Genomic DNA, 25,888 nt, shown 5'->3' on the forward strand with positions numbered 1-25,888 from the left:
AGCCTGACATCAGTGCCAGGGAAGGTCATGGAACAAATCCTCCTGGGAGAGATCACACGGCTTGTGTGTGATGTCCACAGGATCAGGCCCAGCCAGCATGGGTTTGTGAAAGGCCGGTTGTGTTTGACCAACCTCATCTCTTTCTACAACTGGGTGACCAGACTGGTAGATGAGGGAAAGGCTGTTGATGTAGTCTACCTAGACTTCAGCAAAGCCTTTGACATGGTCTCTCACAGTATCCTTCTGCGGAAACTGGCTGCCCGTGGCTTGGACAGTTTTACCCTCCGTTGGATAAGGAGCTGGCTGGAGGGCCGTGCTTAATGGGTGGTGGTCAATGGAGTGAAGTCTAGCTGGAGACCTGTTACAAGTGGTGTCCCCCAGGGGTCAGTGCTGGGGCCCATCATGTTTAATATCTTCATTGACGACTTGAGCACCTTGTCCAACCCTTGCAGATCAGCTTGGGCCATGGTCATAAGTTCTGGGCACTGATGGTATAGTCAGTGCAATGATTGCCTTGCTGGCCAGAAAGACTGCTTACAAATCAGTGCAGAAAATAACCCAGCACTTCTTCAGGAGGGGAAACTGTTTACGAGGCTGGATAGTGATAGGACAAGGGGAATGGTTTTAAACTGAGACAGGGGAGGTTTAGGTTGGGTATTAGGAGGAAGTTTTTCACACAGGGTGGTGAGGCACTGGAACAGGTTGCCCAAGGAGGCTGTGGATGCCCCATCCCTGGAGGCATTCAAGGCCAGGCTGCATGTGGCTCTGGGCTGGGGTCTGGGGGGGGGTTGGTGCTGCATAAACAACTGCAGGTCGTCATAGCAAAGTGAATATGACACATTTAATAATTTAAAGTAATTTAATGTAATTGAACATAAAATAACATAAAATGCCATAACATAACATAATCTAATGGAGTCCCACACTGTCACAGTCCGAGGTGGTGTTGGTGGACAGCCCAGGTTTGGAGGGGTTGGGGCCAGTGCTGGTGCCCATGGAGCACTGCCGCTGCTCTGTGCGAGGGCCGGCGAGGAGCCCAGGGCTACAGGTAGCCTTATTTGTTGGCTATGTCTCCTGCTGCGGCCGTGTCTCCTGCTGCACCACATGGGCTGGTTTCTGCAGATGCTCCCGTTTTTGCTGAGCCCACCCAGCTTCGCCTAGCGTGAGCGCTTTTGCTCTGGAGCATCCTGCCTCTGCGGCAGCTTCCTCTTGGTGGCTTGGATGCTGCCAGTGCTCTGCTGGTGCCCACTGGTGGTGCAGGCAGGGGCTGGGCACTCAGCCGAGTCAACATCCATGCCCGGGATGTTGTCCGGGACCTCTTTGGGTGCCACTTCTGGAAGAGAAAGAAAATCACCACAGGGTTAAAGCCAGCTTTCCCACACCAAATGGGCACAAACACTCCCCCGCCAGCTCTGCTGCCCCCAAACTCACCACTGTTCATCCAAGCCAGGAGGTCACCAATGTCAGTGATGTCCTCCGGGATGTCTGAGCTGGTTGTCGCTGCTGGAAAAGCAAGAAAATGCACAGTGAGGCAATGCCATCTTTCCCACAGCCACCCGGTGCCGCCAGCCTGCAGCTGCTCTGCAGCCCCCAAACTCACCACCTGATTCCAGCGCTGCAATGCTGCAGGTGAGTGGAGCCATGGTAGGATGGGGGCACATGCTGATGGGTGCTGGCTGCTCCTGGTCCTCCATGTGCACCACGGCATCTCCAAAGGGCTCCTCCTCCTGCTCTAAGATGGTGGGCAGGGTGCCAGGCACAAGGTGCACCTGCTGCTGCACCGGAGGTCCTTGGAGGACAGTTGAGGGTCCAGGGTGGCTGGGAGCCTGCAGCGGGCAGCTGCCTGTGGGCTGCTGGGGCTGCATCGTCCCTGCCACCGAGGGATGATCCCAGCAGTGGGCAGGAGCACTGGGGGGAGGCATACCCGGCTTCATGCCCCCGGGTAGGAGCACGAGCAGGGGTAACTGCTGCCCCCCAGGTTGGAGATGACCCACAGACTGTGGGCAGCCCCTCAGGAGTGAGCTGAACCACAATGGGAGGCACCCCCTGAGGTGGGAGCTGACCCACGGTTGGGGGCTTCCCCCCATTTGGCCGCTTACCCACAGCTGGGGGCTTCCTCCCACGTGGGAGCTGACCCACAACCTGGGGGACCTCCCCAGGTGGGAGCTGAGCCACTGTTGTGGGCATCCCCCCAGGTGGGAGCTGACCCACAACTTGGGTTATCACCCCAGGTGGGAGCTGACCCACAACTTGGGGGACCCTCCCAGGTGGGAGCTGACCCACAGCCAGCCCAGGTGGGAGCTGACCCACAACCTGGGGGACCCCCCCCATGTGGGAGCTTTATTATATGACATCAGCACCAGGCACATTCAGAGAAAAGGTATGGTTAAAGATGAGAATACACAAAGCCAAGAACCCTGCCTCAGTTAGGCACGAGAGGTGATGTTTAATGTGTTAAATTCATTCGACTGCAAACTCAACTTATACATCTTCATTAAGGAAAGAAAACAAAAAATCACCTGCAAAGTGAGCACAGATCCAGCTGCCACCATATCAGCTTCTTGAACATACACGTAACTACATTTTTTCCCAGGCAATTTCCTCATAGAAAGTTTTCCAAATGCATTATATGTACAAACAACAGTAATGGTTTGTCCTGTACCAATTGCCAGAATCCCACCCAGTCACTCTCTCACTCTTCCATGGAAGGAAGATGAAAATAAGATGGAAAGGCTCATGAGCTGAGATAAAGACAGAGACACCATCACAAGCAAAACTCGGGGTCCTGGTGGACAATAAGCTGGACATGAACCAGCAATGTCCACTTACAGCCCACAACACCAACTATATCCAGAGCTGCATCAAAAGAAGGGTAGTCAGCAGAGAGAGAGCTGACTGTCCTCCTCTACTCTGCCGTCATGAGACCCCACTTGCAGAATTGCATCCAGGCATGGGACCACCAGCACAAAAAAAAACAGGGAGCTGTTGGAGTGGGTCCAGTGGAAGCCACTAAGATGAGCAGAGGGCAGGAGCACATCTCCTGTGAAGAAAGGTGGAGACAGCTGGGTTTATTCAGACTGGAGAAGTTCCAAGAAAAATTCATGGCAGCCTTCCAGTACTAAAAAGTAGTTTATAAACATGAGGGAGAGTGACTTTTTACACTGTCTGATAATGATAAGACAAAGGGGAATGGTTTTCAACAAAAGGACTGAAAATTTACGTAGGATGTAAATGGGAAATTCTTTAGTCAATAGGGCAGTGAGGCATTGGCATAGAGAAGCTATGGATGCCCCATCCCTGGGAGCACTCCAGCCAGGGTGGATGGGGCCTGAGCATCATGACCTAGAGGCTGGCTACCCTGCTTATGGAGGGGGATGGATCTATAAGGTCCCTAAACAGAACAAGGGAAGGAAGGGTTGTCAGTCCAGAACACCTCATCTCAGCTGCTCCTCACAATTTTCCCCAGCATGGGCCCTTCCCAAGGCCCGCAATCCTAGAAAAACATGCTCCACCACAGGCATCTCCACAGACTACAGAGGAACCTCTGCTCAGCACCTAGAGCACCTTCTTTTCTTCCTGTCCTTCTTTCCTTCTTCAGTACACTGCATTTTTATCCTTTCTTTGACGTGCTTTCCTAAAGAGACCACCAGCTTGGCTGATGAGCTCAACTATCGCCTGAGTGGATCTTCTGGAACCAGCTACGTCTTGCATGGGGTGGCCTTGTGAACAGAGGCCTCTGCAGCTCCCACGCCACCATGTGGGTATCTGCAGCCAGTGCTGCTGCACTTACTGAAGGTTAACAAAAACATTTGAAGACTTCACTGAGAACAAAATGCACTTACTAGAGCACACCAAAGGATGGATTTTCACAGGCGTTCATGTGTAACAGATCTGGCTTTCAGCTTTAGAGACCAGGGGAAGAAACACAGCCCACCATTCTGCAAGGCTAGCTAGTTTTTTATTTATAATTGCTCTCAGCAAACTTGATCTGTAGCCACTGAGATCAAATTCTGTAAAACCAAGTGTTAGTCATTAAAGGCACAAAACAGCATAGAAGCAGAGAAGCAAAGACGAAAAACAGAACTTAATTTCTTTTGGCTTCAGCCAGATTCAACAGAGCCTTAAAAACATCAGCACTGCGGCTGTGCATAATCACATGCAAGAGTCAGGGTTTTTTTGCTTTATGACATTTACATAAGCTTATACTTCACGTCTGTACTTCCACACAAAAGCACTTAGACGGATAATCAGAAGTGCATAAGAGCACTTAAGTACTGCATGACGAGTACAATACAGTACAACAGAATCACAGAATCACAGAATCACAGAATCGCCCGGGTTGGAAGGGACCTCAAGGATCATGTAGTTCCAACCCCCCTGCCTAGCAGGGCCACCAAACACACACATTCAGATCAGGTTGCCCAGGACCCCGTCCAACCTGGCCTTGAACACGTCCAAGGACGGGGCATCCACAACCTCCCTGGGCAGCCCGTTCCAGGGCCTAACCACTCTCCTTGTATAGAACTTCCCCCTAACATCCAACCTAAATCTTCCCTCCTTCAACTTGGATCCATTTCCCCTAGTCCTGCTGTTGTCAGCCCTTTTGAAGAGTTTACTCCCCTCGTGGGTGTAGGTTCCCTTCAGGTATTGATAGGCTGCAATGAGGTCACCCCGCAGCCTTCTCTTCTCCAGGCTGAACAAGCCCAGCTCCCTCAGCCTGTCCTCATAGGGGAGGTGCTCCAGCCCCCTGATCATCTTAGTCGCCCTCCTCTGGACCCTTTCCAAAATCTCTCTGTCTTCCTTGTACTGAGGGCTCCACACCTGGACACAGTACTCCAGATGGGGCCTCACAAGAGCCGAGTAGAGAGGGACAATCACCTCCCTGTCCCTGCTGACCACCCCTCTCCTGATGGAGCCCAGGATCCCATTTGCCTTTCGAGCTGCCAGAGCGCACTGCTGGCTCATGTTCAGTCTCTCGTCCATCAGGACCCCCAGGTCCTTCTCTGCCGAGCTGCTCTCAAGGACCACTCCTCCCAGCCTGTACGGGTGCCTGGGGTTCTTCCGGCCCAAATGCAAAACCTTGCACTTTGCCGTGTTGAACCTCATTAGGTTCATCCGAGCCCAGCCCTCCAGCCTGTCGAGGTCCCTCTGAATGGCCTCCCTTCCTTCCACCGTATCGACTGCACCACTCAGCTTGGTGTCGTCAGCAAACTTGCTGAGGGTGCACTGAATTCCCTCATCGATGTCATTAATAAAGATGTTAAAGAGCACCGGTCCCAAGACAGACCCTTGGGGGACACCACTTGTTACCGGCCTCCACCTGGACATGGAGCCATTGACCACCACCCTCTGTCTGCGGCAATAATTTATGATAAATAGAATCATAGAATGATAATTTTCATTGAGCAGATTTTATATTCAGACCTGTGTGTACCTCTGTGCTTAGCTGCGTTGTAGTACAACTCCAAATACCTCATCACAGCACTGAAGTGCTCAGCATGTACAGGGCGTCTCTTGGCCATTTCAGAAAGTGTTCTGCCACATCACCTTTACATATACAAATACAGTTACTTCTGGTAAGTGCTATGTCTGTAGGAAAATGCCTTCAGGGGTGACTTCTTTCTAGTTTCACTTGCATAATTTAGATCTTTATATATGTATTTTGTACAGTCTATGACTATACAAAATCTGTGGCCTTCCAATATTTGAAGGACACATATAAACAGGAAGGGGTACAACTGTTCATGAGTGTGGATAGTGACAGGACAAGGGGGAATGGTTTTAAACTGAGACAGGGGAGGTTTAGGTTAGAAATTAGGAGGAAGCTTTTCACTGAGAGAGTGGTGACACACTGGAACAGGTTGCCCAAGGAGGTTGTGGATGCCCCATCCCTGAAGGCATTCAAGGCCAGGCTGGATGTGGTTCTGGGCAGCCTGGTCTGGTGGTTGGTGACCCTGCCCACACCATGGGGGTTGAAACTATGTGATCATTGTGGTCTTTTTCAACCCAGGCCATTTATTTGATATGATTCTATTCTTAGAACCATCCTAATATGAAACTCAATAAGAACAGCTTTGCATACTGCGTATACCTTATGTCAATATACACTCCATCAGATCAAGAACAAATTCAAGAAGCTTCTTCTGAAGGCTTGCAGTATACAAATGTCATTAACCCACTATGCAGTGAGTTATGTGCCACATACAATGCACTAAAGCTACAGTGATTTCAGTCCTTAAAGCCTGCACTCTAGCTTTATATTTACAGTAAACAAATATCTTGTATATTGCTAGGAGAATATATTTTGCCCACAAGTTTATTTAAGCAGCTTAACTGTCTTTATTTGGATGCTATCTGAACAAGTACAAACACTGCACAATCACCAAAGCACACTGCAGTAGGCTTCTGTTTGCAGTACCATCAGAGATTAAAAGCAGGTCAAGCCATTCTTTTTATCCACATCTCTTCAAGGGTAAGGCAAACGATGTAATTTCTCCATGTTTACTTACATGCACATATAACATCTTTAAGGATTAATATCATATGCAATGGTACTGCTTTGTCTCCTAGGAGATAGGCAAATCTGTTTAGAAATAACTATGCCTAAACATAGGAAGAAGCTGCCAAGGAGTTACTGCGTGTAGGAAGAACGTTCCTGTTAAAAATCTAGGCAGACAGAAATCACAGCCTTCAACAGGCAAGGCATTTGAAAGGTGGACTGCCATACTCAAATCTAAACAGAAAGGATTAACACACCAAACACCTGTTAATTCTCTCATGAAAGCATATTACCTCAACTATAATCAAAGAAAACAGACATTAACAACTAATGAAAAACACCACACCACACCCACAAGTGCTCCAAACAAGTCAGCGAGGCTCCCACTTGCCAACTGGCAAGTCCCAAAGCATACCCAATTCCTGCACATGCCAGAACATCAGCCCACTGGTATCACATGATAGCTAGCCTGAAGGCAGTACCCCCAGAACACATACAGAGCAAATGCAGTCCCTAGCTCCAGTTGTTTCATTCTGCTAATCCATCCCCCCATCAGTGCTACTTGTTTCCAAGGGACAGACTGTCGCCGCTGTCCCGCTTGTTTTGTAGGAAGAGGATTTCCTTACATCCTTCCTCATGTAAGACTCATCTCCAGACAACCACAGCATCCATTTTCCAAAAGCCACACACAAGAAATTTTAGTGTTAAATAATGCAACATAATCCATTAACCTCCCACATGGAAAAAAAATTAAAGACATTGTAATCATAGGGAGAACAACTGCATAACTTAAAATTTTGTTTATAACAAAGCAACTGTTTTTAAAAGAATTGCAAATAGCATGCAAGGTTTTGGTAAATGGAGCTAGCTACAGGTGAGACTGTAACAGACAATGAAAAACATTCCTGACTTGACCCAAGTTAGAGACCAATATGCAGTTTGCTCATTCCAACTCTGGATCTGTGAGCTAATGTATCTACATTCACCATCTGCAGTTTCTGCAATTTACTTTTTCTTAATATAATTCCCATGTCAACAAAACACTACCTAAGGAGTGACACATTGGAAAAAGAGACCTGGAATTATACAACTTTAGCTCTTAAAGCAATAAAACTTGTCTCTGCTTGCCTGTAGGTCACAAGAGCACATACAAGGCTATTCCTCTGCTGTGTTCAAGGTACATCGACCCAGACCCTGGCACAGCCGCTCCCTTGAGCAGCATGCAGGTGAGCTAAGATTGCAGTTGCACTTCCCAGATGTTCAAGCGTTTACTGACATACCTAAGTTCAGATGCAGTCTTTCTCCTCACCCTCAAACAAGTTTACACCTGAAGTGCCTGCTGGTGTGGCTTTTAGATTTATATTTTTAACATGCAGTCAGTTTGTGTTTAATGCCCCCCCTACAAAAATGCTAATAGCTACATGTTTTGAAGAATAAGATTTACTGAAAACTATGGAAGATTTCCTCTTGCGTATGTCATTATACCTTAACTGAACCTCTTTTCTCCTTTTGCTTGTCAAGTGTCACAGCATTACCCTGCCTGTAGCTCTTCTACTGCATGACTAGAGGCTTTTACAAGTAACCCTTAGTTTCAGTTCAACCCTTAGTTCAGCCATTATTATCGTGATGGGAACTTAAAACTAAGCATTTGAGTTGGGATAGAAGCAAATGAGGGGAGATTGCAGAAGGAGCTGCCAGACACGAAGGTAATGCTAAGCAGAAAGTGATAGCACTGTAAACCACTACAGATTTTTTTCAACCCAGTGTCATCTTCTTCAGAAAAGCAGATGTCTAACAACTATCTAAATACAGGCTTTGTTTGAATACATATGTTCACATGTTCTCTCAGAAGAATTCAGTGCAACTCCAAGCTCAAGCTGTAATCTCAGTTCATAGCCTACGGTTCAACAGACTCAAGAACTATCACATCAATGACTGTCACTCTCTTGCAATGACCAAGTCAAAAAATGATGTGCTCAAGCTCCCAACCTCACTGCTCAGTGTGTACGTTAGACATATGTTTTTGAAGAGCATGGATTGAGCAGCATATTTGTGTCATTAATGTGAGGCATAATCTCTTAAACAGTGCCTTTCCAAAAAAAAAAAAAAAAAAAAAAAACCTCTTTACTAACAGACCTTTAAATCAGAAATCAGTCTGATGTTACAACTAGTTGTAACACTTTGTCAATGGGGATAGCTGATATCTAAAAATTAGTAAAAAAAGAAAAAAACGGTTGGACTGGGTGATCTTTTAGGTCTTTTCCAACCTTGGTGATTCTATGATTCTATGATTTAAAAAAATTCCCTGCTTACTGCAGGAAATCAACAGCAGCTTTAATTGTAGAACAGGCCCACAAATGGTGTAATGTTATCACCACTGCTCCACAGAAACAACAAACACTGTTTGAACAAAGGAAGGAACCACAGATAATGCATTAAAACACCTCCTGAAGGTTTACATTAGCCTATGTACTTATCAAAACCATAAAGACCCAGTTGAGCTACAGGCTTTCCCGTGACTTTCTGTAAACAATCTACCATGTTAACTAGCTCAGAACACCATGCCTCTGGTATGTTACCTCCTGCCCTTCCCTGTCATGCACAAAACCTGAAACACTTCATGAAAGGGATCTGAGACATTTTTGTTATATGGTCTGAATAACAACCGTACAATAAAAGCAGCCTCTGCACTGTATGTACAGAGCATTACCATGTTCTAGTAAAGGTTTCCTGAGGTAACAATGAAAATCAAATTAGCAATTCAGTGCAGTAGTTCACCTTCTCCATTCACCCACAGCTCTCTTTCCCAGGGTTGCCAGGCTATTAAAAACAACAGGATTATTAGTAGTCCAGGTGCAATTAATTGTGCAGTCCATCAAGCATGGCAGTATGACCTCACAAAGTAAGTGTGTCACTCAGTTTACAAACACTACTTTCTGGGAATAAAAAGAAAAAAAAGAAAGTTAAAAAAATAAAAAGAATATGTTGAGATATACACCAGCATAAAACGCAATACTGCAAAAGGCCTCTAACACACAAGATTCTTTGCAAGGCAACAGGGAATTCTTCTCTTGCTTTGTTACACAGGTAGCCATACTATTATTTATTTTCATCCACATTTAACATGCAATCATTTTGGGAGAGCTCTTTATAGTTAGCAAAAATAAATGAATAAATCTCCTTTATCAGTTGAAGACCATAGGTCAGTAAAGGGAGGGAAAAAAAAGTAAAAAAAAAAAAAAAAAAAAAAAAAAAAGTGTTGCATTAATCCCTGTTTCCCACTCAAAACCTAGAGGCACTCAAAAAAGAAAGTCTGTGTCAAGAGCTACCAGACTGTTTATACAATGGAACACTTAAAACTCTAACCCCTGACATAATTGTAGTTCACACCTGGGTAAACCAAACTCATCAGCTTTGTTACATTTGTACAGGAGGGCAAGATGTTCATCCCACTGCTGTCTGGTCTGGCTACAGTAGGATAGCTCTTCATCCAGAAGTGTGATCACAGCATCCCTCTCAGTTACAAAAGGATCAGTAAAACTACTTGGATCTGTAAAACAAAAGTGAAGACAAGTCTCTTGCTTGATAATAGGCCAGAATTTATCACCACTCTCCTACACTTACTTTCATCTTCTCAATTAGCTTGCCCTTAAGTACATGCACCTCTTCTCTATTATTTCATACACAGCTACCAACATTTCATAATGATGAGTCTTTCATCAGTCATACATCTTAATACCTCAGTAACACTCAACTATGAAAATTCTTTTTAAAAGAACTTTAAACTCCACAGCTGAAAGAACTAAAACACTGAAAACAAATCTTAAGGATGAAGGAGAAGACAACATAGTTTGGATTGTGGATTATTTGAAGCACAGACTGGAATTTTTAAAGGGGCTCTGTAGAGACTGAACAAGCTATTTCCCAGTACGGGAGGCAAACAGAAGACAGACAGAACCTGCCTCCCAAATTCTAACCAGCGTCTGCTTCACTGTATTGAGTATACAAAAATTGCCTGGTGTCAGAGTAATTTTGGCTAAGGAAACTTTAATAGAAAACTTTGTTCACATTCCTAGCTTTCTCATACAGCTTTTTTCATGAGTCACTGAACTCTGCCATTTCAGATTCTTGTCCCTAAAATAAGGATAAATACCTTCTTCTCATGCTTTGCATAGAAGCATGTTGTTGGTTAATGTTTGTCAACATAGCGTAACTCAAATAGTAAGATAATAAACCATGTAAATTGATCAACCACTGTAAATTCTTGAGCATGGTAATGTTTGAGGCTGTATCTATGCTTTGGAGAGTAGGAGGGAAGGAATATAACACACAACCAAACCAAGAGGAAAGGGATCTCGTTACTTAGATTCTCACAGTAGAAGTCTATCTGCTCAGCTTGCTAGCTCAAGTATCGTCTCATTTACATTGCACTTGACAGTCCTCATACTCCACGTCTTGAGACCTAGGACTTTTTCAGCCCTATGTGTAAACACAACTTCACACAAACCGTTACTGCCAGCAGTGCAACCCTATCATATGGAGCTTCCTCATAGTACAAGTGAAGCACCACGCTGCCATGTTTCTTTACAATCAGTTCAATGTGGTTTATATTAAGCCAAAGTGACATCAAAACAAAGACAACAGATGACACAGGACCTAAGTCCTCCTTCAAACACCGAGGAAAAGATCTCAGAAATTACATTCCATCACATTTGATTTCAGTTGAACATGTATGCATGGGGTCCTGAAGACTAGCTTCATGATTATTTCTTCTTCCTTGTAAAATTTAAAGCATACAAAAAGCCCTCTGAACCACTTTTAGGAACGCATTCAAATTCTGTTCTGAAGACAGGAATTATCACCTCCTCCTTATATCTCCATAGGAGATTTTCAAGTGCTCTCCTCTCTTTGGCACATGAAAACAGATAAGCAACTCAGTGCCTGAATCTGCTTCTTCAGCTCCCACTTGCTCCAAGTGAGAAGAGAGATACTGCAGTTACAGGATTATTTATGCCCACCAAATGTCTTGAAAACAATCTCCAAAGAGCCACAAATATTACTAATATTGTACAAATAATCTAGAATCTCAGACTAAACCACAGGTAACACAACAACGCAGTGTTAGATAAAGCCCACATCCATGAGTCACCTCTTTTCCCAGTGTGTTTTTGGGATACATCTGTACTGGATTTACATGGAAATGGTCTGCTGCTGGGGAAGTTGCAGGGCTGACCTGGCCAACTTAAGCCATGAGCAATGCTGGGTGTGCTCTGAGAGAAAGAGGAAATATGCTGTGCTACAGAAGCTGGGAGAGAAGAGTGAGAAATGTGAGAGAAGCAGCTCTGCAGGCATCAAGGTTGTTGCAGGAGGTGCTCCCTGCAGCCCACAGAGGCCCACGGAGGAGCAGGCCGCCCCCCTGCAGCCCACAGGCACCACGCGGAGCAAATCTCCCGTGCAGCCACTGAGGAGCCCACGGTGCAGCAGTGGCTGAGGCCCGGAGGAGGCACGGCCCACGGATACCCCGCAGGAGCAGCCCGTGGGGAGCAGCCTGCGGTGGGGCGGGAGGGCTGGGGCAGCTGCCGCCCGTGGGACAGTGCCAGAGCAGCTCCTGAGGGGGGCCCTGTGGGACGGAGCCGTGTGGAGCTGTGCCTGCAGAGCTGCTGCCCGTGGGGAGCCCACACAGCATCAGCTGGGGTAGGACGGCATCCCGCGGGACGGACCCACGTGGAGCAGGGCACAGTGGCCATGGGGAGCAGCAGAATGTAAGTGTTAAGGACTGACTGCAGCCTCAGTCCCCTGTTCTCCTGTGCTGCTCAGGTGGAGATAAAAGAGGTGGATGGGAAGAAAACGATCTTTAATTCTCACTGCTGTAGTTTGTTAGCAACAGGCAACCAACTGCATCAGTCTTCCTTATCCTGTTTTGCCTGTGACGGTAATCGCTGAGTGATCTCTCCATCCTAATCTTATCTATGAGCCTTTTTCTCACCATATTTTCTCCTCTTGTCCTTCCTAGGAAGGGGACTGTGACAGCAGCCTGGCAGACACGTGGTACCCAGCGAAGGTCAACATACTACATCAGCATGCAAGCCTTATAGTTTTACTTCAAATTTTGCACAGGACAGAAACATCATTTCATTTCTTTCTAATACAAAGAATGTGTTTTAAATGACCACTGAGACAGACCTACAGACTACAGTGTAGTATTTAACTTCGAATGTAAGTTATCACAAGCATATATAAAAACAAAGGCAGCGTTGTTCCTCCAGCTCACGTGACGAAAACAGTTTGCAGCCTCCACTTGGCTAGATGAGTGTTTAGTTAATCCCACTGCAATCACACTTACACAGAGAAATACACGTTTTATGACTGCATTACCGTTCTTCAGTGTGATCTAAAGATCACACTCTTGCAATTAGGCAATTCATCCCTAGGTAGCTGCAGCATTCAGAGTGTACTTCAACAGGGAATGATTCATCACTGTCAGAGACAATAAAGTCTGAAACAATTGGGGGGGGCGGAAAAAGTCCTGTGATATCTTCCACACTGTTTAAGCATGTTCCAATGTTAGCACTTTGGCAGGGCAAGCACAACAAAAACATTACTACCAGCTGGGTCACAGTGACAGAAGTGCAACCATCTCCACTACATATGGATGCACATGTAAGCATTACCATCATTCATCACATACTTTATCTTAATGCATTTTATTTCCACTACTCCCCTCTCCCCCATTCCCCCCAGTTACAGTTTGGCTGGGGTGAAGATCTGGCAGACAATCTGCGATGCAGGAGGTACTGTAGCTTTCTAGCAGACATATGTTTAAGGACAAATGTGTGAAAGAGCAGCTTTCAGAGCAACACTCTCTTCATCACCCCTGCCACCTTGCTACAAATACTTTCACACAGACGTTTAGCTTCCCAGTAACAAATTCCTACCATACACTTCCCAAAACCCAACAGATTGGACTATGAACAACAAGAAGGCAGATGCAGGTGTTTCAGTACAAGCAACAGATACAGCTCTTGCACTTCACTTTCTACGCAGCAAAAGATTTTTTTAATACATGATACGCATCAACTAGATAGTGGGAGGAAAACAAAGAATAAACCTCATCAAAAGCCAGTGGACATTTTTCATCAGAAATTATGTCTTTTCATGTTGCTCATTCTTTCAATGTAGGACCAAATCTCATCAACTCTGACAACCACTTTAATTTATAAAAGATTTAATTTTCAGAGCAAGAATAAATTGAGAACAAAATAATCCCCCTATTTTTATGGGAGAAGTATCTATAATACCTAAAATCATGAAAAAAGAGGAGTCAGTATGGTAATTTAGAAGATGCTGGGCAGTTCAGAAGTTTTGGAACCACAGCATATTGTCGTCACAGTCTGAAATATGACAAAATATAATTCTCTCTGAAAAACCACTGATCCTCCCAGGTTGCTATTCTGCAACGGTAAGCAAAGTGTATTCCCAGCCACTGTGATAAGATTTGCAGAAAAATACACTCTCTAAGTAGATCAACTGACAGAAAGGGAGAAGGGACAACTCTGAAACAATTTAAACTTCAGATCCTTTATATTACTGAAGTAGGCAAGCCTGCCTTCACCTTCTGATTAACCCAAGTGAGCTCTCACCTGCCCAACAAAACAAGATTTGGAACCTACCATCTACAAAGAACACATCCCATGCTTGACTGAATGACTACAAAACATTCTGAGTGAAAGAAACTAATGCAGTCAAAATGACATTTGGCACTATTTGCTTCAGTAAGCCCCATAAAACAAGCTTCCTGTTCACAATCTCTTTTTATGCCAGAAGGAAGACTAGTGTACAGATAGCAATGCAGCAAAAAGGAAGAAGGAAAACCCTGGCGCATTTTGCATTTATTCCTTCCCACACAACTCCAGTCTGGTGTGGTCTGGTAAAGCAGACAGACACTACATAGAGATGTCATATGAATTCTTCACCCTGCAGTCCCAAACTTGGCAGCTTCCATCAGCACAGTTAGTCACATTCCAAGAGCACAGGCAAATAATTTGTTCAAATTTATGTGAATTTCATGCATTTGCTATCCGCAGCAGTGCAATGCATTGAGACTCCAGAAACAATGTCTTCCCACAAGATTAAAGCTGGGTTTCCTTTTCATGTCTCCAAAATCTCACAGTAAGATACCAAAAATGCCTTCCTAACTAGTGGTCATAATCTTGTAACCTACTATTTGCTGCTGCATACATGAAATGAGAGGAAAGCTTTTCTCTGGTTCTCTCTCTTTTTTTTTTTTTTTTTTCCTCCCTTTTCCCAAAAGCGAATTTATAGATGAAGTAAGTATAGGAAAAAAAAGTGATGTATCTTCTCTTCCAACCTAACACTCCTTGCCCCATTTCCCTCTCAGAGTCAACTCTGAGTCAACTCTTCACTCAGATGTGAATTTCAGGACATAGAAGAAACAGTCCTTCTCTAAATGAGAGCAGTGAATTTCCTTCACTGAGCTAAAACCAAACGTTCACATCATTCTTCAAGTAGGAACATAAAAATCATACAACATCACAAACTGCAAGATCAGCCTGGGCTATATAAACAGTAACACCCCTAGAGAAAAATCTGAAGTAATCCTCCTGTTCTAATCAGCCCTGGCAAGATCTAACATAAGAACACTGGTATCCTGTTTTTTGATGTTACACTTCTAGACGGATGTGACCAGCTGGAAGAAGTCCACAAGACAGAAGTGAGAATGATCAGATATCTGAAAACACATGCAATAGGGAAAGATTAAAGGCACTGGAGTTGTTTAGTCTGAAGAAAAGGTCTAGGTGGAGGCAAGGTCAGAGTTGTCAAAGAGTATTATTACAGCGTCACAAGGAATAAATAGTTCTACTGGAACAACACATGAAGTGTATGGCGAAATGAACACATTTTCTGATTACTCATTTTAAAATTATTTTAAAACTAAATCTATACACTGTGGTTCCAAAGAATATACTGACGGCTGAAATAGCAGCAAAAGTAGTACTGGGACACTTGGTTTCACTGCTGTCCAAAGGATACCGCGCAGCAGCAACAAGAGACTTCTACTAAGCTGTCAGCAGCAGCAAGGACAAGCCAAGAGGAGAAACGAAGCCTGGGACAGCAGGACCAAGTGCTGAAGCTCCGCGATACCAAAAAGTACTCAGAAGACAGAGCACTGGACAGGATGCTCACATTTTCATTCTCTGGTGGTAATTTGTGAGATGTCTATGTGAAAATGGGATGTTCAAGAACTCTCAACACTCAGCTTTTGACAAGCAGCACACAAAGGCTGAAACCACCTGCATTGCTCATCTCAAACCTTACTCTTGTCTTTCACTACTCCCTCACAAGTTTCAGTGCACAGGTAACACTAATGATATCTCAGCTTTAAATCAGTATACATTGGTTCATTTCTGCACTCTAACGCCTTTTGGTGTCTCTGCACACATAAAAAAATTATGATTACAAAGGCTGATCTGTCAGGTGGCTCTGCAAGCAGGCGAGCATTCAGCTGCAAGTACTTATTACCCCAAAATAGAAGGACTGGCAAAACCAAAGCACAAAAAAACAAACAAAAACAAGTTTATCAGATAATGAAGAAAACCACAAGGGGGGAATAGAAAGGGGAAATAAGGTTGTATATTCCAAACAACCATTCTCCACTGCATTAAAATGAGTTTACATTGGTTTCTTCCAGTATCATGAACTGCAGATGAGGCATCTCTGCACTGACCATGCAGAATTTGCCAATTCCAATGCATTCAGTGTTGACTTCTTTCTTATCATACTTGTACTTTCAGCTCAAAAGGTGCCTGTATCTCATCTCCAAAGCACACAGAGAAATAACCAGTCCTGCCCAGAAGTTAACCAGCCTGCCAGCAGCTTCTAACCAAACAGGCAGCCTTTGTGTGTTCCACACAGCGTTGTGCACACCCACCAGCCAAACGCCCAACCAGCCAATACCACACTGCGGTGAGCACAACCTCTTGTGTGTGCGCAAGACCTGCTGAGAAGTTGGGTGTATTAGTTACCTAACAGTAAGCAGCATCCCAACATCACCCACAGAGCTTCTGCTGTCTGAGGAATAAAGCAAGTTCACAGATCTATGAAAAAAAATGGCAATAACAAAGTTTATATGCGCTCATATTTTCTTCTACCACTACTACCATGCATAATGCTCTGCGCCGTAAATTCCACCCTTTATGGCTGGAAGCTGATTGAAGTTTGTATATCTAAAGGAAAAGGAGGGAATAAAGACAGTTTTATTCAGATCCACATCACCATGCTGTTGTACAGCTGTATTAACTGAACAGAGGTGGCACCAGTGGGTGCAGTAAGGAACAGGAGCTCCATCAACAACTCGTTACTGTGGAGAGAGAATTCCCAGCAACCACAGCCAAACAGGCTACAAATAACTTCAGCCTGCGGCTTGCAGGCACCCCGCTAAAGATGCCAGGGTCTCTGAAAAAGCTTTTGCACAACCTTTTGAAGGCAGTGAATAAAGAAATATCACCAAAAAGGAAACTTAAAAGTTGTCCACAGTGAGAGGGAACTCTGCCCTGCACTGAGGTGGGCATGGGGTGGTCAATAAGGGCAATGGGAAGCAGCAGCCAAGCAGAACAACGTGTGGTCTGAGGATGTGGAAAGAAATACCCTTAAGGAGTGCATACTGCACAAACACAATAAAAATGCTGTCTCAGACACAAAAGGGTGATTTTGCTGTATTATAGGCTTTTGGATTTGGGAATTTTTTCCCAAACGTGTGTTACACGACGTTGCAGCAGGACCAGGAGAGGAGCAGAGGCATAGCACGCCGAGCTGCTATCACGTACGGATCTATCACCCACGGAGCTCTGCAATAATCCATGGGCTGTCATTAGCTCTCCTAAGAGGATTACCGTAGTTCAGGAGCCTTGCCCATCACTTCCGTCTGACATTGAGGAGTTTGCTCTACAGCAACGCTACCCAAAGGTGATCCACTAGCATCAACAGGATCGCCTTAAACAACACACACCTCCGCCACATATATATACATATATATATGCAATGAAAAATAAAAATATACAGAGAGCCGCAAGCCCACTCGCTGCAGCACCGCAGCCAGAAGAGGCCGGGGCAGCAGCCGAAGCTGCGGAGTGTGGCACCGGAGCTCGCAGCCGCCTCGTCCCGTTTCACGCCGTGCCCACCCGCTCACCCCCGCACCTCCTCATCGCGCTCCTCCAGCGAAATATCGTCCTCGTCCGCCCGCCCGCCACGGCTCGCCCGTTCCGCGCCGGGAGCCGCCGCCGCCGCCGCCCCGCCGCCGGGCTCTCCCTCCTCGGACAGAGTTTCCGAGCCGGAGGAGGAGCCGGAGCAAGAGGATCCGGCGGCCCGCGGCCGCTCGGCAGCCACCGAAACTTTCTCCGCCATGGCCGGGGACTCCCAGCGCGCCCACTGCTCCCGCCGCGCTGCTCTGAGCCCGACCGAGGCGCGCGGCACTCGCCGGGCGGCGGGAGGCGGCGGGAGGCGGGGCCGGCCGGGAGGAGCCAGCTGGCGGAGTGGCGCGGTGCGGGCGGTGCGGCGCGGCCGGCAGGTAGCGGGGCGAGGGCGGCAGCGTTGGGCCGTGCGGGCGGTGCGCGGCTGAGGGGGAGGATCGCTGGCCGGGCTCTGCGGCTTTCGATAGGGGCAGGTGTTCGCACGGCGGTAGGGCTTTCTCCTCCCAGTGCGCCTACGGAAAAGAAGCTGCTTGCAGCTCAAGCCAGCTTGGTGCCGCTTGCGAGATACCTCGTTGGCGTCTTGATGCGAACGAGGTCCGTTTGGGGGTTTGACTTTGAAACAGACATTGGCATTCGGATTTGTGGACGGCTTTCAAAGGCAGTGACACCAAAGCAGATCATAGGAGGAAGGCACCTGGAAGCTTTTGCAAGTTGTCCCTAGAGAACACCTTCATCTTTAAGGGCCCTGACATTTTTTCAATTAGTGTTTTAAAATATTCCTTTAAAATATTCTTTTCTGTAGACACCTGAGTTGTCTATAATGATAACAGAGGTCTTCTGCTGTACTAGAACTGTATGTGCATATACAGCATATGTATGTGCGCACACACCAGCCCCTTGCTTGCTGATGCCTGTGCAGCCCAGGGTCCCCTGGGCTAATCCAGCAGTGGAATAAAAACAGATTAAGTGCTTTGGTGATGAATGAAGTCCCAAAACATTGCTGTTGAACAGATACCATCTTCATTTTACAGAAATGCAAATTCAGAGTAGTTACTGAAGTGTTCTAATTAACACAGTATATAGATAATGAGAATAGGAAAACAGAAGACAACTACTGTCCCCTTTATCAGATTTGTTATTTGACCATTATCCAGAATTCCCAGATGGTAAATGGAAAAAAATAATAATGTTATAATGACTCTAGGAATTATGGCTATATGGATACTGGGCGGAAAAATGACTATAAAATTCCCCAGATCTTAGTCCTGTGCTCAGAACGAGATTTATCTGGGATAGCAGGCTCTAACCATGCTGATAATTCTCTGTAGTTTTTGTCATTGTTCAGATCCTTAAAATTCAGGTCCTTAAAATTCCTAAAGGCTAATTTGTTAGGTAAGAAGATTAGAACAGTCACTTGGGACAGAATCTGACCCAGAAATCTGTCAACACTTTTACGTAGTGGAAGGAGAACATGAGCTACATGCACAAAACACACACCGAAAATATAACAATAATGGTTGAATTAATTACAGACAAATTCTACTCTGATTGTAACTGTAACACATGTATCAACATGCAGAAGTTCTAACCCAGTACTCCAGGTTCTGTACATCACTCACACACCTACAAAAGCTGGAGTTTCTTGTAGTGCCTGGGTCCTTTCACTTCCACCTGTCCTGCAGCCCCAGTTCATTGTCATTCTTATGGCAGAAATAATGGGCTTAATTTCCTACCTGTGAATTTGAAATGCGTAAGAAAATTGCCAGGTGGCAAAAAGCAACACTGCAGATCTTTGTCATTTTCTCTTCCTGCATGAGACAAGACTGGAGTGAACAGTGCCCAGCTGAAGTGCTTCTGCGTAGCCATTACCAACTGCCAGAAGAGCCCCTGTAATCTGGAGGCAGCAGGGCATATATCAGAGTAGTCGCTGCTCCAATATGTGCCATAAATTGAAATCCAAGAAAGCACTCAAGATTTGTAATATCACTCCCAGAGTTCTAAGACAAGAAAATATTGTTCTGCCCTGGCTATAGACTGTGCCAGCATGCTTTGCTGGCATTACCTTAAACATGCGATTGCTGCTGAGCTGCCTTGAGTTGCTACTGTGAGCTAAAGCTAAAAGCTGCAAGTATAGAATTTTACATTTTCTATTCTGGTGAAAGCACTGCTTGTACTTCACTGCCACTGATAAGTGATGTATTTCAATGGCAAAACTCTGACTATGAGGCATGACATGAGAAGATAATTTCAAAAATGTTTTTAAGAAGATGGCCAAGCTTTTGTAAGCTCTGAGCACTTCTTGCTAGGCACTGAGTTCATCTGATGGAGAAATCCTGCTGAGTTTTCCCTTTCTGGCCTCCCAGTACAGGCAGCAGCCTCCCGCTCACAGCTGCAGTGGCTGCTCCCTGCCCCACAGCTGCTCCTTGCCCCTCCTGCTCCATGCTCCAAGCAAGGAAGGGCTCTCTTCCTCCTGCTCCCTTTTCTTCCAGAGCATCACACCTACCCATAAACTTAATTGAAGAATGACAGGTTAATAAGTTTGGCACATGACTATCAGGTGTAAAGGAAGTATAGGAAAAAGAAGCAAGAGATGTAGAAACATAGTCAGTATGTCATATCTATACAAGAGACAGCATGAGAGACCTAGGGAGATATACATCAGTTTTGTTACTGGACTTTAAGAGTGATCCCCTAACAAGTAATAGGGGAAACTCAGAGAATCAAATACACAGTAAAAATGACAGGCACAGAAAGTGAATGTTGTAGCAGTGTATTGAGTGAACCAGAGCAGTGCATCTCTGGAGGAAATTAAAACCACTGGAACAAGTAGCAGGGCAAATAATAGTGCCATGGTGTAGCTCAAATGGGTCAAATGCAAAAAAATAGAAATAACTATAACATAGTTCAACGGCATTACTCTTCAAATCATTGCATTTTAGGTATAACTAGACAGGGTTCCATCAGACTCTCTCACACTGCTCACAACACTCTCCTTTCAATCTGATTTCTGTATATTTACACCAAAGTTGACATCTCCAAAAAAAAAAAAGCATTTTTCACATACACATTTTGAGAGTGGGGTTAGAACCTGAGAAATTCCCCTGAGACGACCGACAGCTCTGGCAAGTGCAGGCCACTCTGAATGAAGGAGCTGCACTGCAGCAGTAGCAGCGCGCTGCTTTCCCTCTGCATAGTACCTGTGCATCAAGCTGACCTGGAAGCACCCCTTCTTTGGATGAGTAGGTCTGTATGCTCATTCAGTTCTTGCCCTCCCTGTGGAGGCTGCCAGCACTATTGCCAATTAGTGCCAATCCTGAAAGCAAAGTGTAATGTGAATAGGCTTTTCAATTTTTAATTCCAGACTTTTGCTCTGGTGATGTATAAATGTTTCATTAGCACATTCCCACTGTAAGAGTTGGTTCATTCAGTTCTGTTCCTGCCTTACCTTTGGAAAAAAAAAAAAAAAAAAAAAAGCTGTGTGCAGAAGTACTAACAGAAAGTAGGCCAACAGAAGTGTGTTCCTCCTGAAAATCAGAGTGCTTTTCTTTGGAATTCAGATTTATTGAAAACCCATACAGTGGTGCCTTGAAGACCTTCTTACCTTTTTACTTGATAAGTTCTGTTTCTATAGTACTTCTCTCAAGCAGTATCCAATATGATGAATTCAAAAGGTTTCATTTGGTGAGATACAACCTATTGGCATGCATGGCATGGATAGTGAGCACAGCAATGGGTCAGAAGCAGATAAAACAACCACAACTGACTGTGAGCTAGAGCAGGTACCACCAAGCAAACAGCACGGCTTGGAAGTCCTTTCTTGTATTTGAGGGTCCCCTTAGGCCATAGGATAGAGGGAATTTCCTACTTCAGAGGAAGCAGAAGCCACTTCATGCCTTCCCAAGAGAATCAATTCAGTCTCTCTCACTTCTTTCAAGAGCTTCTTATGACAACGAAGGAGAAGCACAGTTTACTTCCTGTGGCACCTGCAGAGCATGAAGCAAGGGCATTTGAACATGCTTATTGAGCTGCAGATCATCTCAAGAGGGCTTAATAGGCTAGTCATGCCACCCTGTAAATCCTTGCAACAGTAGGTACTTGCCTGAACAGAAATAGCCAGTGGAACATGTACTAAGCCCAAGAAAAACATAACATATTGTATATTAACTGTGTTACCAGATGTAAGGTATCCCTGCCAAGGGAGAAAAAATAGCTGCCGTGGGCCTCCACCTGCTGTAGGTGCTTTCATCAAGTCCAAGGAGTGCTACCAACTTGTCAGTTAGAGATAATGTGATCAGGACTGAACAGAATAATTGCTAAAGACACCTTCCCTGATAATTAGCACTTGAGGAGCTGCATTAGCAGTGCATGAATCACTGTCAGGAGACCTGCAGGATATCACGCTTAGAGGAAACCTCTGGCAAATGTTTACACTTTGACATTTACTGTTCTTGTACCTTCAGGGTAAAAACCGATAATTACGCCCAACACTCTTTGGGCCATTATGTATCATAGGGAGTCAAAGTTGTGTGGGAAAAGGGGGAAGCAAACCCCACTGATAAGTCCCCCTCGAGGCATTGCTGTGGGGTCGTACCACTGTGACTAATCATCAGAAGCCCCTGCTCTCAGCTTCTGGAAGGTTCACTGAGGCTGTCAGGTGGTGCACTGTCAAGGGCCAGCAGAAGTGATACTGTCTTAATTTCACTTCAGACACAGAAATATACCAGCAGCAAATTCTGCAGACCTTTTCATAGCATAGAACTGAGCATATCCTGAACTGGAAAGGATATAAAGTCCGGCTGACAGAAGTATTAGTTCTGTTGATGGTTAACCCTTGAGCAAGGAACGTTCCACAAATTCTCCCTCCCCTCCACAACATATGTGTGGCAGAGGCATATAGCAGTGCACCAGCAGTAGGGAAGAGCAGCGTGAGTTTGGCACATGCTTGTTACCAACTGGCACACAACAGGAACGTTACTCAGTTGAAGAGCCCTGTTTTCAAATTCACACTCTGCTTTATGAAGTCTATTTTTAATACAGAATTCAATATTAAGATGCCCATGAAATTGTTGAAAAGCTATTGCTTCACACAACACATTTTAACAAAAGCTACCATTGCTCCTTCACAGTGCTGCAACCAGATAAGGAGGAAGGAAATGAGCATTTCTTATTTTACCACACAGTATCCTAGTGTCTATCAATGACAACGGAGAGACAGGAACGTATGGTTCAGGCACAGGATGGAAATTAGAGCTAACCAAAACTCCAGGTGCAGATAGAATAGGGAGAATTGAGGAGTTGGGTTTTTTTGAGACCCTTGCTGTACTATGGCTACACAGCCATAGCCATGGTCCAGCTGAGAGGCAGCTATGGAACACTAAATATAAACCAGAGCAGCATAGCTGCATTCCGTGCTGTATTCTGACCACTCTCTTTAGTGTTGCAAAACCATGCTTTAACTTCTAGCTCAATAGAAATAAAGTAAACCTAACTTATACCCCTACGTTGAGAAATGTTTTGATTTTCCAGTCTCACGGGGCTGGTGGACTCCTGGGAGGGTGCAGAAGTCCTCAGCTGTCTATTCGACATCCTTTCCTTAAATGCTAAGGCCCTAGTTGACAGTGTTGGTATAGGTCACTGAGTTTCTGGACAGAAATCCTTCATGTCAGACATTAGCCAGAGCCTCTTTAAAAATCAACATGGAAATGGGGAATGAATATGAGATCCAGTGATTGCCCTGAATTGTCAGGCTCTCCAAAGCTCCATGGCAACAACTGAGGCAGAAACGGGTCTGGGGCAGCCCACAAGGTTTTTCTGAGCTCCCCCTGCCCTCATCCCAGGCCTCACAATTCCTAAATAGAGCAGGCGCTGTGCTTGGGGAAAAACTGTGATTTTCTCAGAGAAATCAACTATTGTGTGGGAGCCCTAAAAATGGAACCACACTATATTTGTGCTATAGTTTTGTTTATTGTATGAACCTTGCTCACAGAAAGAATAAAAGCTAAGTCTCTGTTGAACATATGTATATATCTGAGTTGCAGTGTGTTTTGTTCTCTCTCCCATTAATAACTACGACCATCTTCTCCCAAACTCAAAATGTCATGACACAAAATCTGGGAAGATGCATTTGATTTTTAGTGCATGTACCTTATGTATATAGTGAATTATTTGAAAGTTAACTTTTACTTTCTCCGTTGACCAGAATTAAAAAACAATTTGGGGTGGGTTTTTGTTTTGTTTTTGGGGTTTTTTTGGTTGTCTTTTTTTTTTTCTTGGGGGGGGGGGGAAGGCAGGGAGTTCGTTTGTTTGTTTCCTTGTATTGCTTTGCCATGAATGTTAATAGCAAAAAACAACATCCTTCAATACTTTAATTTTCAAAGTAAAATCATGTTACAGAGGGGTTTGGTTTTCTTTTTCCCATCATTCTTATTTTGGTTGACTTTATTTCTTTCCTGCCCTGTATCAAAACTGAGTTTTCAATTATATTTCTAGGGGAGACTGAATAAAGAAGAAACTCATTGTAGCCATCATTCCCACTATTATATAAGCATGTTCATGAGACAAAGGTTTTCTAAAGTTGCCTGGATTCTCTGCTTCCCTTATCTGTACTGTAAGCTTGTTGTCATCAAAAGGTATGCTTGGTCTCTAGATCTTACAGATCTTTGACCAGGTTTTATGAAAGGTATGAAATAAGCAAAAGCATTAATTCAGTGGATTCTAGACAAAAATTTGGTCTTCATTTGGTCTGTTGATGGATTAATTATGTCTTTAGTACTATTATATAACCATTGGTACTTTGACAAAAATATTATTAGTTTTTCAACTATTTTTCTATGTCGTATCTGCCTAATTAGTAGTTTAATATGACAATAGTTAGGTCTGAAAAAATGTGTTTGAAAGTAGTGTTTTGGTAGCTAAAGTTGACGAATCCATATTCTTAGATTCGCTTACTACCAAAATCTCGATACTCAATATTTTATATCAGTACCTGACAGTTTAAAAGAAAAACACCGATTAATAGGGACGTAGGAAACTTTCAGCTTGTACAAAGACTGTGTGTTAAAAATTCAATACTATTTTTGTGTTCCAGAATGTAAGCAATGGTAAATACTTCTAAAAGATTTTAAAAAAGAATAATAATTGAAAGTCAGACTGATAAAAAAATACATGAAGTCCTGAGAGGCATACTGATCTTCTGAAATCAGGTTGGTTTTATGTAGGAAGCTAATCTGAGGCAGCTGGCTGTGAAAGTATTAGACATTATTGCACATTTGGCTAATATGAGTTGTGGAGAAAATTAATGGCTATGCCAGATGGCTTCAGAGCCAAGGAGATAATTCTAGATTCTGGAAACCCAACCAAACTCTCAATTTCTTTTCACAGGCAAAAATTAGTTGGAACTTCAAAAATAATAAATAACAACAACAATAACAACAGTATTTTGAAGTAATGCAGGACTCATATGTATAAATGCAATTTCTGTAGTTAATTTCATAATTCATCAGTTTCAATATCAACAAGTTTGATGGCCAATAATTTGCACCTTCTCAGTGTATTACCTTTCCTTTCTTCCCTTCCCCTTTCTCTTCTTCGAGTATTGATTTTCATGCTCCGAATTATCTTTGCATATGTAGTATTTCATCTTTCTTGCCTGTTTTCAGCAACAACATAATAAATTTGAAGCACTTAAACAAACTTGTCTTCATTTATTAAGTGGTTAGAGTTTATGCCTCCCCAGTGATAGTTTTTCTTCGTGGTAATTAATGATTCTGGTAGGGGATGCACTGATTCCCAGAGCTCAGATTTATGGTAAAACCATTCAGACTGGAAAATATAATCTTATACATTAATAAAAAAGCTGCCTGTGTGAATCATTGTCACAGCTTAAGCTTTTCCAACACAAGCAATTTAAGAAGTATGTCAAAACTAGGGATGTATACTGAAAGAATGATTCACTCTTTATACCAGATTGAAATGTGGTCATGGCATTGCCCAACACTTTCAATACTGTAACTATCTGTCTTGAACTGCTTATAATTATGCAACCTATTCAAGAAAAAAGTTTTCTGTGATGACAGTTTAGCTGAGGTTGTAATCAATATGTTTTATTAGTGTAGCTTTGGAATTTTTTTATTATCGTTATTTTAATTGTGGAATTGTCAACCAAAACAATTCAGCTTTCCAA

General features: G+C 44.2%; 1 protein-coding gene across 1 annotated transcript; it reads right to left on the reverse strand.

Annotated features, from left to right (window-relative positions):
* Window positions 1–923: 923 nt before the first annotated feature.
* LOC122163956 (basic proline-rich protein-like) lies at window positions 924–4,340 on the reverse strand. Its single transcript, XM_042825546.1, is given in 4 exon segments — window positions 924–1,333; window positions 1,432–1,503; window positions 1,601–1,994; window positions 1,996–4,340. Coding segments are annotated over 4 exon segments (978 nt in total). The 5' UTR covers window positions 2,332–4,340; the 3' UTR covers window positions 924–1,157.
* Between the last annotated feature and the right edge of the window lie 21,548 nt (window positions 4,341–25,888).

This window comes from Centrocercus urophasianus, unplaced genomic scaffold (genome assembly GCF_019232065.1).
Source record: "Centrocercus urophasianus isolate 14NV4802_14NV808 unplaced genomic scaffold, USGS_Curo_1.0 seq_25, whole genome shotgun sequence".
Lineage (NCBI taxonomy): Eukaryota > Metazoa > Chordata > Aves > Galliformes > Phasianidae > Centrocercus > Centrocercus urophasianus.